Raw genomic sequence first — 13,356 nt, 5'->3', positions numbered from 1 at the left:
AGAGGTCAAGGGACCCCTTTGAAAATGGCCATGACAGTTTTTCCTCACCAAAATTTAAAGTTTGGAGCGTTATTTAGCCTCCTTCGGGACAACCTATATGACATGGTTGGTACAAATGGATTCATTAGGTTTTCTCGTTTCATATGATACCAGTATCTTTAAAACTGAAATTAGTGGTGTTAAATCAAAAGTTAATGTGTTATTATCGTATTAACTTTTACAGCCCTAATATATAATATTCTTACTTTACGTTATAAAATAATAATCAAAATCCCTCCATCCTATAGCGTACTCTACAGTAAGCTTTAACCACATCTGTCTGCAGTGGTGTAGTACTTCAATACATTTATTCAATACTGCACTCAGGTAAGTTGTACTAAGTTTTTTTGATTTAATGCTTCTTTATGAAAATATTGTTACAGGTTACTACCCAACATAATATAAAGTATGCATCAGTAATATTAACCCTTTAATATAATATGTAAAAATACAACTCTGACAACTTTTATTTAAAAAAAAAATATTTTTAGGATTTTGAATGAAGGACTTTTACTTGTATGTGAGTTGCCGTAAAGCGGGACACTGCCTAATGAGGGACACCTAACCGCCAGTGGGTGTAGGTCTTCCTCAAACAAATAAGTCAATAAAACTATTGATATTTAATTTCTTTCTAATATGCCTTAATGCTTCAAAACTAGAATAGCCTTTATTCATTATGTATTTATTTATCATTATTTATAGTCTAATCGTTTGATGTTGTTCGATTCTCCATGTAACATCCACACATAAGCCTAGTTTTTTATAACAGCAATAACATTGTACGTGGTAAAACGACTGAACATGGGATTGCACATTTAGCCTCGAGTGTTTCCTACATTAATTAAGGTGATTTAGGCCTTTTAACAGACTTTTCAGTGTCCCACATTTCGAACATGACTTTCTCACATTAGAAAATAAAGATTTTTCCTAGATAACTTGGCACTAAGAGTACTAATATGTCTACCATTTCTTTTATGAGTGTGATATCTGCATTTCTTTTCTTTCTTTTTTTTTAGTTTGATTAGGACACATCATGGGGATTTCAGAGTGGTACTGGGTTTGGATTTAATGTATTGAATTCTGAAATGCAAAAAATGTCCCACATTAGGCTAATTCACCATAATGGAGTATTTTTACATTCATTTTCTTAATAAAAGGATCTGAATACTCCTTCCACCACTGTCATTATCTGTTATAGTACTAAATAGGCAGGGCAAGGCAAGGCAGCTTTATTTGTAGAGCACATTTCAGCAACAGGGCAATTCAAAGTGCTTTACATAAACATTCAATAACATTGCGACAAAGTGCAAAAGAACATTAAGACATAATTAAAACAGTTATAAAAGCTCTAGTGCAGTATATAAGATCATTATCTGGTTTAATAAAAGGCAGCAGCAGCAAACAGGAAAGTTTGAAGCTTTGATTTAAAAGAACTCAGAGTTGGAGTTGGTCCTGCAGGTTTCTGGGAGCTTGTTCCAGATATTTGGTGCATAAAAACTGAACGCTGCTTCTTCTGCATGTTTAGTTCTGACTCTGGGGACACTAAGCAGACCTGATCCAGATGACCTGAGAGGTCTGGATGGTTCAGAACATAGCAGAAGATCAGAAATGTGTTCTGGCCCTAAACCATTTAGTGCTTTGTAAACCAGCAGGAGTATTTTGAAATCAATTCCCTGGGAGACAGGGAGCCAGTGTAGAGACCTCAGAACTGGACTGATATGATCCACTTTCTTGGTCATAGTGACAGAAATATGAGTAAAGTTCCTCGTAAACTTAGAGATGACAGAAGCACCTCCTCCTCTTTCTTTACCAGTAAAACGGTGCGTTTGAGGTCTGACTTGATATTTGGACGTTTGAAGTGTGAAATAGTGTAAATTAGAGGAGTCTCTCACCACACCCAGACCCAGACAAGCTGCAAGACTGGTTGGGTCGCATTTGGTCTGCAGTGCCAAGAGAGGAATAGCCTGCCTTCTTTTCTCTATCTGATAGTTATTTTTGACAGCTAAAAGTCTCTGATCCAGAAGACTTTGAGGTTTGTTCTTCTACCTGCTGTCTGTCAGCGACCTGTCGACTCTGAAATGGGGACCAGCAAAGCTTCAGCTCTCCTCTCACTAATCGGTACGTTTTTTATGTTTCTTATGTTAGTTCACGCTTCTGTTTGACAGAGATTTGACGGGAGGATCATGAGGATCAGGGCTGACAGGGTTCAGGTGTGCAGTTTAAAGAGCAAAGATCAGGTCAGAAACATGACATGGGAACTACAAACAACTCTAAATGCAACTAATGAGGAAATGAAATCCACTGATTTGACTTTACTGGAGTATTTACATGTTATGTTACTTTATACTTTTACTCCACTTCAGATCGAAATAGGCTATTGTACTCTAAAGATTTTACAAAACATAAAATCGGCCTACAAAGCAGTGTTATACCCAGCACTATATTAAGTATTATCCAGTACCCAACAGTATGTGAAGTAGTCCCCACACTGTAAACAATTGCTGTTAATTTACAGCAGGATTTCAACAGTATTAACCTGTTATTGCTAAAAACAGTGCTTTACTGTTAATACAAAAGAAAACCTGTTAAATTACTATAATGCATTCTTAAAAAACATCACTTTACTGCTGATCAGCTGTCTAAAGTATCATCAGTAACAGTTTCATGCAGTATTTTTTTTAATTCTGGGACCTGATCTGCACATGTGAGGCTTGTTCATTGTGCATGATTGTAAAATCAGTGAATTAGCTTTATTGTTCTTCCCTCACATGTTGTTATGGTTTGCATTCTGTGCTTGTAGCCAGCTAGAGACAGACATTTTGGGAAAAAGTGTCAACAAGTCTATTATAGCCTTTCTCCTAACAAGTGCCTTTAATTTGTATTTAGTGTGACTATTCCTATGTCTGTAATCTGCTAAGTCTATTCATCTAAGCAAAAAATAATGTTTATTAAAATGTATGTAAAAAATACAACCTAAATAGTGCATTAAAACAAATCAGTTTGATAATGTAAAAGAAAGGTGAAAAACAGTTATATAATGTATCTTTAAACTGTAAAATAATATGAAATTAATTAAAAAAAACAGTTCAAACTGTATTTTTCATTAACAGAACAAAGCTGTACATTTCAGCGACAGTATAATAATGTTAATTTTACAGTAACATAAAGGCAACCCTGCTGCCATCAGTTCTTTACTGTTATTTACTGGGAAATTCTTAACAGTGCAGTACCAACAGTATATGAAGTATTACCCAGTACCCAGCAGTATGTGAAGTACTAAAATAGCTCCATCTTGACAAACTATAACAGTAAAACTCTACTTACACATTAATGCAGTAATATTGATAATCCAATAATGTCTAATAAAACTCACAGGGGACATTTTTTGAAAAATATTTTAACTTTATTTAGCTGGTGGTACATTTATTTTTTATACTTTACTATAAGTAGGCTACGTTATTTAGCTGGTTGTACTTGTGTACTTTTACTTTGGCCTATAAGTGATATTTTGAATGCAGGACTTTTACTTGTATTGGAGTATTTTTCAATTGTGGTACTGCTACTTTTACTGGAGTAAAGGAATACTTTTACTCAACTGTATTTTACTCCACTACATTAAAATCTGACTGCTAATTACTTCTTTTTTTTTTGCAGCTTCCAGTGTGGTGGAAGAATGTACCTAAAAATGTACCTAAGTAAAAGTACTTAAGTAGTATCACTAACATCTATTTAAAGTAGTATAATGGTCCTGTCATTGTTATCATATTACATAATATCTGGAGTATTTTCATCATTTCAGAGGGAAATATTGTTCTTTTTATGCTACATTTTATTGACAGCAGTTACTTAGAAGATCAAGACCTACAATTTATTAAAATTAATTAATTAATTAATTAATTAATTAATTAATTAAAATATCCAACTGTGTATTAAAGTATTTAAAGTTACCTCAACCAGTTATATTAAAATACTAATAAATAATAACCCACTAATGTAATATAACATACTAACAGGGTCCATCCTGCTGTGTAATGAGTACTTTTTACTTTTGATACTTTAAGTAGGAAGTGCTTAAAGTAGTGCTACTGCTACTAATGTGATATTATCGATGCAGGATTGTATCGGAGTATTTTTACGTTAATAAAAAAGATGTTAATAGTTCTTCCACCACTGTAAAATGCAGCTAATGTCAGATTAATATCTCCAGAGTGTCATAATTTCTTACCTGATACATCAAATCCTTTATGTGGACTTAAAGCATGGAAATAACTTAATTTAGGAGATACAGCAACAGTTTGAATTCAGCAGTATTTAATCTGGATCAGCTGCTAATTAAAACCACATCAATTGAACTCAAATGTGAAATGAGTAGTTTTACTGTTAAATCATATACATTAAGTACATTTTGCTTTATGAGTATTTTACATTAGAGTTTCCTCAGTAAAAGATCTGATCAGTTATCACCAGATATGAGGCATGTTTATTCAGTTAGAGGTAATTTGATAAATCAGAGTGGAAGTTTTTGGAGTTGGACTTGATCACATACCTGTGTTAACGAGCTGACGCACATACTGAGCTCAGAGCCTGAGGGATGCTGGAAGATGCTCAAAGATGCTGGCAATTAAACCGTGAATAAATTTATTATTTGAGGGAACATGCACATGCGGTCTGATTAAATCTGTCATTACCTTATTGTTCAAGTTCATTCTTATCTATAACCAGCCATAAAACATTGTAGCTTATATAAACTGATGAGTACCCAGCGGTGGAGAAAGTACTCAGATCCTTTACTTACATAAAAGTACTAAATACTACAATCTAAAATACTCCATTACAGGTAAAAGCACCTGCATTTAAAATCCTACTTCAGTACAGAGGTATTATCTGCAAAATGTACATCAAAAGTAAAAGTATTCGTTCTGCAGAAAAAAATTCCCCTGTGACTCATGTACAGTATATTATATATAACATTGTTAGATACTGATAAGCAGTTGTACTGTTGTAGCTGGTGGAGGTGGAGCTAGTTTTAAATGAACAGTGTGTAACAATTAGGGGGATCTATTGGCAGAAATGGAAAATAATATTAACTAGAATGGCACTCGGAGAGCGCAGACCTCTGCTAAGCTGCCTGAGTACGATTGCCCCCCCTCTCCGTGCAGCTTGCGCCATCATCCACGTGTATTTTTGTTTATGTTGAGATCAGCTGTACGTAGCAGAGCAGTGTAAAACACTTCATTCAAACTGGACAGAAGCAAAATAAAACTCACCCAAACCGTCGTCGTTACTCTTTCCAACAATCACCAAGTGTGCTTTGGTCAAACTCAACTGTAATTTCACAGAGTTTAATGTGAAAAAACGCCGAATCTACAGGTGTCCCCACTCCCTCCACCCTCTGCTCTCTCTCTGTCCCTCTCTCTGCTGGCAGAAGGAAAGAGGCAGGGTGATATTTTTTATCTACAAAAGGTTGGGCCCTGCAGAAAAGGTTGTGGGAACCACTGCGTTAGGCATTGACCTTGAGTAGTTAAGGTTAGGATAGGTCGTTGGACAGCAAGTCTCGCGAGAGTTTTATCAAGTTTTTGCAGATCTCAGATCAGATTTCGTAATCTGCGGGCTCCCATCTAGACACGACCTCACAGAGCCGGCCGCCATGTTTCTATGGTAGCCCAGAAGGGGCAAACCAAAACACTGGCTCGAGATAGGGCCATTTGTGTTTTCACGTTTTCACGTCGGCCACCTTAGATTTTCTGGTTTATACCAGTATCTTCAGTCTATCTTTAAGACTGAGTCCGCTACAACCTCTGAAAGACAGAATACCTTCCAGTCGTCCGATTGTTAAGACGTTAATAGTTTATATAATAAAAGATCGATACTTGACATCTGTGTATCGATACAATATTGCCGTGCAAAATATCGCCTTAAATAAACCACAAACCGCCACTTTTATTCTTCTCTTTGTTTATTTTCACTGTTAGGCACACATGAGTTGTAGTTATTAAACGGTTATCCATCATGATAGGTGTTCGCCTGCACTGATAACCTTCCCTCCTTTTATTGTTCTTGATTAAGGAGGTCACATAAAGTATGCTTCGCCTTTACTCTAGATTTATACAGTATATGTTTATTAAACGGTTCAGTGTCAAAGTCAAAGAGTCACATTTCCTTGTTATTGTGTTCTCATCCAAATGACCGTAAATGCAATGAGGTAAGGTGGGTATCGGTATCACATTGGCGAGTGAGTCAGACTGATTATATCTGAATTATGTCAGACTAATGGTATAAATGGCTCGATTGGACAGTTATTAATTAGTAATAAAAAAGTTGTTTCGTCAATACCTCCAGCTCATGTGAACTATGTACTCGTGAGGAACACCCAACAACCAGTCCGAGTCCTCTCACAGAGGAAAATATCTCTGCAGCCATAACAACAGACAGAAACCCGGAGAGAGGGCGCGATGGCCAGGCGTTTATATATCGAGTAGAACCAGATTCATAACCAGTCATAACCAGACTCATCTTGCATTCAGCTTCATGTGCCTTCAGGAATGTGGGCGTCTGCAAAATGCAGCGTATTATACGGTTGTGCGGGCCAGTACAGGCATGTTGGGGCTTAGCAACACGAGTCACACCACATCACGACCTAGTTGGCAAAGTTTGGCAGCGTCCTTGCCAAAAAAAGTTCTTCTCCTCTACTGTGGTCGTATCTTATCTAAACACAGTCAACTAACATAAATCAATTTGGGGTGTTGTGGACTAAATGATGAAGATAACGATCCCCTTGCTCATGTACAATAACATGTTACAAATGCAAAGCACATGTCATTTTTCATTGTAAATCTGTAAAATAAATGAGCTTGTCGTGTGAAAATGACATTTGCGGCTGTAAAGTTCCTTGTCTAAATGTTAAATTAAGGTTTTATAAACAACAAATACAGTCATTTGTAATGACAAGTTAAAGTGTACATGTGGGAAAACACTTTTAAGTTATGAATTTAGGGTTTCTCCTCATCTTGAATAAGAACACATGTCACATGTGACGTCAAAAATCAAATGTGAAAAAGGTATGTTAATGTCTAAAAGGCGTTTAAAGCTGCAGCGGGTAATTTGGAGCAAATATAATTTAAAAAAGTTATTTTTATAACACGGTCACTATATCCTGACAGTAGTGCATGAGACAGGTAATCCGAAAAAAATCATGTGCCTCTGTGTCCTCCGGTGCTCCTAACGGCATCTGCAAGATTTCACAGACCGGAGGAAAGCAACCAATCAGAGCCGAGCTAGAGTCTTGCCTTCTCTGAGCAGCTGTCAATCACTCGCAAACTCCGATCAGACGGTCAAACTAGGCAGCGCTGATCAAATATGAATCAATAATCTGTTACTGTAATGCCTATTTCTCTCCTCAAATGTTTTCAGAAACATCTTGTAGTGTACTGTTTAGCTGTAAAATGAGAAAGTGTGTGACCCGGCAGCCATGTTGAGATCTCTTGAGGAAATACCAAGCACCGCCCACCAGCCGTTTCTAGTGTAATTAATGAGTCATATATTGTCTGTTCAACAGGTGTCCTGCTGCTCTGGCCGTATGTTCTCACCAAGAGCGTCTCCTCCAGACTGCAGACGGCAGACAGCTCCTCTCTATCTGTATCTGCAGGTATATTCATCCAGACCACTGCAACACATCACGTTATTTGTCAAGTATAAGAAATGTCTTTGAAATATAGGTACAAACACATAATTCCAAGTATTGTAGTGCATTTTGACAAGCAATCTCTACAGTATTATTCTCTTGATAAAATCACTTGCAATCTGCATTTTGGTCTTGAAACGACAGCTTTGATAGTTGTTTGATTGTTTGAGACGCTTTTCAAGTTAAAATACCAAACTTTTTCTGGTATCAGATTCTCCAATATGAGGATTTGCTGCTTTTCTCTATTTTCTACCATTGATAAATTTAATATCTTCAGGCTTTGATGGTCTGTTGGTCAGAAGAAACAAGACACATGAAGACGTCACCTACTGTTTACTGGACATTATTCACATTTTATAAACAAAGAATGTTGGTAGATTAATCGATAATGAAAATAATTCATTTCAGCTCAGCCATTTTTTTTAATTTCACATCCAACGTGCAGAATTTCAGACACAAAACAATGAAAAATATATCAACACTAAGGATGTTAAATGTATAAAATCACCTGTTTTAAAACTTTATTTTTTACCGCACCTTTCAAAACAAAGTGTCAGAGTGCTTTACAATGGGGGAAAAAGATGAAACACTTCAGCTTTACAATTTAATAGAATTAAAAATCTAATAAAATACACCACAATTAAATATGACATGAGAGTAAAATGAACAAATTTAGGCTGCAACTATTGATTATTTTCATTATCGATTAATCTGCCAACTATTTTTGTGATTAATATAAATGTTTTGGTCTGTAAAACATCAGAAAAAAGTGACAAAATGCCCATCACAATATCCTAGTGCACACAACATTATCAAATGTTTTGCTTTGTCTGACCAAAAGTCCGAAACCCCAAAACATTTAATTAACAATAATGTAAAGTAAGACTTAGAAAAGCTGCAAATTCTTACATTTGAGTACCTAAAACCATCAAATGTTTGATTTAAATGATTATCAAAACAAACACAAATGATGCATATACAAAACTGGGCTAACATTGATAAAGATTTAGTGATTTAAATGATGTTAGATCCTAATGATGATGCTTTTACTACTGCAGAAATAAAATGCAACAGTGCAAACACAGTTGAAGTAATAAATAACTGTCAGGTGTTGTGTGTAAATGTTATTGAAGGTGAAGATGAAGGTGAGGATGATGCTGTGAAACGGTTTCCGCCGTCTTGTTGTTGTTGTAGTTTCAGGACATGGAGGAGAGCGCCCTCATGTGGAGAAGCGATCGACACAGAACTGCGAAAGCACGTATGACAGCTACTGCCTGAACAGTGGCCAGTGCATGCTGCTGGTGGACATGAATGAGCACCACTGCAAGTACGAGCCTGTCCCTCTGTGTGTGTGTGTGTGTGTGTGTGTGTGTGTGTGTGTGTGTGTGTGTGTGTGTGTGTGTGTGTGTGTGTGTTAGTTTTAAAGGTGTGATCATGTGTGACTCGTCTCTCCTTGTGTTGCAGGTGTGAGAAGGGTTTCTACGGCCCCAGGTGTAGCAACATGGAGCTCGTCGTTCAGCCAATGGGAGAGGAGCAGATAATTGTGACCATCTTCTGTGTAACTCTGCTGATTATAGGTCTGGCCGGAGTTCTGTACTTCTGCTGCAAATGGTGAGGCTTTAGTCTGAGAATCAAAGAATGTGTGTGTGCAACAGTAATGACTTATTATTATTTATAATAGTATGATAATGATGTGACGTGTTGTTGTTAATAATACCTGTATTTAAGCTTTGTTGCCACCTTTGACTCCTTCTGTTGTTTCTCCACAAAGTCCTTAAATGTCAGAAATGAATCCTGGATAAAGAGTTTACATGTATCTCAGTTTCTATTGGAGCTCTCCAGCTAGCATAGCCAGGTTTCTCAAAACAGGATATGGTGTTTCCATAAGCGGAATACGGCAAAACGCCCAATCATAACCAGTGGTGGAAAGTACTCGTGTACTCACAAAGTGATGAACTTAACAGAATTATCACTTGAATCTGTAGCTCCCCTCAGCTTTACAGAGCTTAGCTTCTTTCAGCTCGTTGTTTTGATTTTCCGGCCCACAACTTTACTGTTTTGGTTGACTCTCACGGCTCTCATAGCCACCACTGTTTTAATGCGCGGGCTTACCGGGGCCTAACGACGTAAAAGGGCCCACGAGGCTCGTTGGAAAAACAAGCGCTACTGCTTGAAAAAGGTCGTAGCCCCTGAGGCCCATGGTACTTTAATGCGGCCTTGTTCATAGCGTCTTTTTCAGCCACAGCAGGCAGCTGTTTTCAGTGAAAAAAAACTAAAAACCCACCGTACACAACCTGTCCCACACCTTCTGGCCATCGCAGGTTTAAGTACAGTTTTGAGGTACTTGAGTAATTCCATATACTGTGACTTTATACTTTTGAGAGCAAAATATAGTACTTCTATTGGACTACATTTAACTGATTGCTGTTTGTAGATTAACATTTTACATGTTGAACACACCGTAAAAAATATTACCAAGTAGGCTAATTTATGTCTATTGTTGAGTCCCAAGTGAAAAAATTTGCCATCACAGTGAGATAAATTCTACCTGTTGTAATAAAAATCACCTGGTTTTATGAAGGTGACATTTTTCTTCCTGAAGCAAGTTGATTTATGTCAGAAAAATGTTAATCTAACTAGACTAGGAACTTCTTCACTTTTAGGACTCCATTAATAACTTAATAAGATAGATTTTTGATCTCATCAGATGAAACTCTCCTTTTTTGGCTGATGCATTTTGTTCTTTGTGGCATGCAATTAAAGTAGATTTTGAGGGTGACTCAGTCGCCACCTTTCATCATGTAAAACAGGTGTACCTTGTGTTATGACGTAAAGTCGGCCCCGACATCCTGTTTCAGGCTGAGACACGTCGAACCACAGACGCTGATTATTATCTCAAAGACATTTCTTTGGACATTTAAACATGGTGGCCACCATTCAGCTTTCAGTTCATCCCAGTGATATTTTAAGAATGGTAGAGTAGTACCTTTTCTAAATGATGTCCTGTGTTATTTCTTTTACAGGTATAAGAAAAACAAATACCCACGTCAGCCGAAGCGGCAGGGTTACAAAGGAGTCCAGACAGCTTAGAGAGCATCCGCCGCCAAACCAGGATTTCCCCAGTTTCCTAAAAGAACATTTCAACATACCATGACGTTACCTGATGAGCAACGGCCGGTTTACTGGATGTCACACGGCTTTGGATCATTTTATCAAGCGGGAAGATCGGCACAAAGAGATTAAAAATGCTCAACAAGAAAGAGCTTTGTGTGCGGCCGCAGAGGTTCTCGTGTTTCATGTTTGAAAAGATGAATGGGTGAGAGACACAAAGACAGTTTCTGCGGGTGACAATGATGGTGGGTCATGGGAAAATTCATGGAGAAATGTGAAAGTTTATATAAATATTAGGGGGTAACGCGACTGTCAAACATTTCTGACCCCTTGTACAGTAGTGAACCATGCTTTTAGACATTTAGGCCTGCGTCTGTAAAACAAGAGGTAAATCTAACCATGTGCTTTTTAAACTTGTAAGGTAACAAGCTTAGCTGACATTACAATGATCATTACCAAAGCAGTTACGCTGTAGTATCTTCACTTTAGACTCTGTTACCAGTTAACGTGAGATTTCAAGGTTTCAAAGAGATCATCTTTGAGGTTCGGTGAGGTTGCAGATCTCTCCACATCTTTTAAATAAAACGTATTGATAATAAAGTCTTAACATCTAGCTGCCGTCTGTCTTCCCATAATACAGTCCTACACTGTTTTATAGTTTTTAATTTATGTCTAACACTTCTGGTTTAGCTTGTATTTATTGTTGCTTTTTTGCCTTTTTGGAACTATGATATTAAGATATTAAAAATAGACATTATTGTCATTAAAATGACCACTGAGTCTAACAGTTTGGTGTTTTATTATTTTTTTACTAATATTGATAATTTATTATAAAGTATTAATGTATACACTGGAATCTTGCTCTGTTACTGCTACAAAAATTAACTTGAATTTTTTTTTTCTTTTTCTGTTTCATTGAGTTTGGCCTCACTTCATCTGACATTGTTGTCTGAAGGCTACAGCCGAGAGTTTTCACATTCCTCCAAAGTCTTTTTTATAGTTTTCACATTTTTCTTCCATGTGATCAATCAGAAAATATCTCTTCTTCTCTTTTGTTTATACATGACATTTGTTTTTTGCTATGGCAGTATTAGCTGTGCATGTACCAGGAAAACATGTTTAATGAAATATAAATTAAAGCAAATACATTTCAACCCATTTGCAGCTTGTTCTCCTTCATTTAAACTCTGACTTTCAACTCTGGAGATCTTTTCTGGACTTCAGATTTCAGACAAACGTGTGAATTTTCTTTTGAATTTGTACAAAGTAGGTGTAGGTGTTTTGCCACAATAATACCGTCAAAATGCAGTTCAAATATTATATTAAACTGTAGCTCCTTTATTAAGAGCTTCATGTATCCTAAAAGCCTCTAAAGCCTCTTTTTCACAGGTGTAATTAATTAGATGAGTAACAGCTGTGTTTGATTGACAGGCCCAGAGCCATCGTTAGTGTTACCAGCTCCACCTGTGCTTCTCCTGCTACAATGCTGCAGTGAGATAGACCTCTAAAAACTTCCAAACATGTAGCTAAAAACACAGGTAGGAAACCTTTTATCAGCAGCACATTTGATTCACTAACTAACCTGTTTCATTTTGACTTAGACTGGCACATGCTGGTAGCAGTGGGGAAGTAAAGCAACTATAATTTGTGTATCCTAAGTAAATTATAATATTATAACAGAAAACAGAGATCAAGGTGTTTATTTGGATAGTTGGGAACATTGAGAAAACATATTTCCTTCAAAGACATATTTCCTTCAAAGTTCTGTGCAAACACGTACACATTCCTGTGCACACTCAATATTGTCTCACACTTTTGAGAAGATGTCAGGATAGATGGAAGAGTCTGTGGAGCCTACTGATCAGACAGCAGAGTCAGCTTTACTGATCCTTATGGTGCCTTCAAATGAAACTCGTGAACTTGTGTTTACAATATGGGAAGTTGTGTACACGATATGCTTGTTGTGAGAAAACCGCTGCTAAGCAACGGCAATATTAACGTTACTGTCGACGTCTAGAAGCTACAGAGGCTAACGATTTAGCATGCTAGCAAGTGGGTGACATAATGCAGGAAATGCAAAGGCATAATGACAGAGGGAAAAGATGAGGTAGTTGGGAATATCAACATTTTCCTCAGACGTATTATAAAATTACGAAGAAAAACAATATACGACTAAAATTACAATATATTCACTTATGTACCCAAAAATGAACTTCCATGGCCTTCGCCATTTCTGACAACATCAACAAACACGTCACAAGTTCTGAACTCGGAGCTTTCAGAAACGTTCTACTTATGAGGTCGTGAATACCACAAGAGGGGGGCGTTCATATGGACTCTTCTCATGAACACAGTAAACACGACCACATTTGAAGGCACCATAAGTCTGGATACAATTACATTACAAGTATGAGTGTGTTGTGTTGTTGCACTTCTACTGTCACATGGGAGTGTTACATCCCAGTCCTGAAGTTATATTTTCCTTGTTTCCAGCTTTCAGTTATTTCCTGTTTTATTTTGGTATG

General features: G+C 37.0%; 1 protein-coding gene across 1 annotated transcript; it reads left to right on the top strand.

Moving 5' to 3' along the window:
• The first annotated feature begins 1,944 nt into the window (after window positions 1-1,944).
• Window positions 1,945-11,613, top strand: LOC141769793 (proepiregulin-like). The gene is made up of 5 exons (XM_074639215.1): window positions 1,945-2,157; window positions 7,595-7,684; window positions 8,915-9,047; window positions 9,185-9,331; window positions 10,744-11,613. The coding sequence occupies exons 1-5, from the start codon at window positions 2,118-2,120 to the stop codon at window positions 10,808-10,810; spliced, it is 477 nt and encodes a 158-aa protein (XP_074495316.1). The 5' UTR covers window positions 1,945-2,117; the 3' UTR covers window positions 10,811-11,613.
• Window positions 11,614-13,356: the final 1,743 nt, after the last annotated feature.

Source organism: Sebastes fasciatus, chromosome 6 (genome assembly GCF_043250625.1).
Source record: "Sebastes fasciatus isolate fSebFas1 chromosome 6, fSebFas1.pri, whole genome shotgun sequence".
NCBI lineage: Eukaryota > Metazoa > Chordata > Actinopteri > Perciformes > Sebastidae > Sebastes > Sebastes fasciatus.
This window is presented reverse-complemented; position numbering and strand designations above follow the sequence as displayed.

What these genes read in the sequence shown, in the direction of transcription:
- LOC141769793 (XM_074639215.1), top strand. Translation starts at nt 2,118, where the DNA reads ATGGGGACCAGCAAAGCTTCAGCTCTCCTCTCACTAATCG. An exon ending in CTCTCTATCTGTATCTGCAG is followed by an intron (nt 7,685 to 8,914) that starts GTATATTCATCC and finishes TTGTTGTTGTAG; the next exon opens with TTTCAGGACATGGAGGAGAG. An exon ending in ATGAATGAGCACCACTGCAA is followed by an intron (nt 9,048 to 9,184) that starts GTACGAGCCTGT and finishes CTTGTGTTGCAG; the next exon opens with GTGTGAGAAGGGTTTCTACG.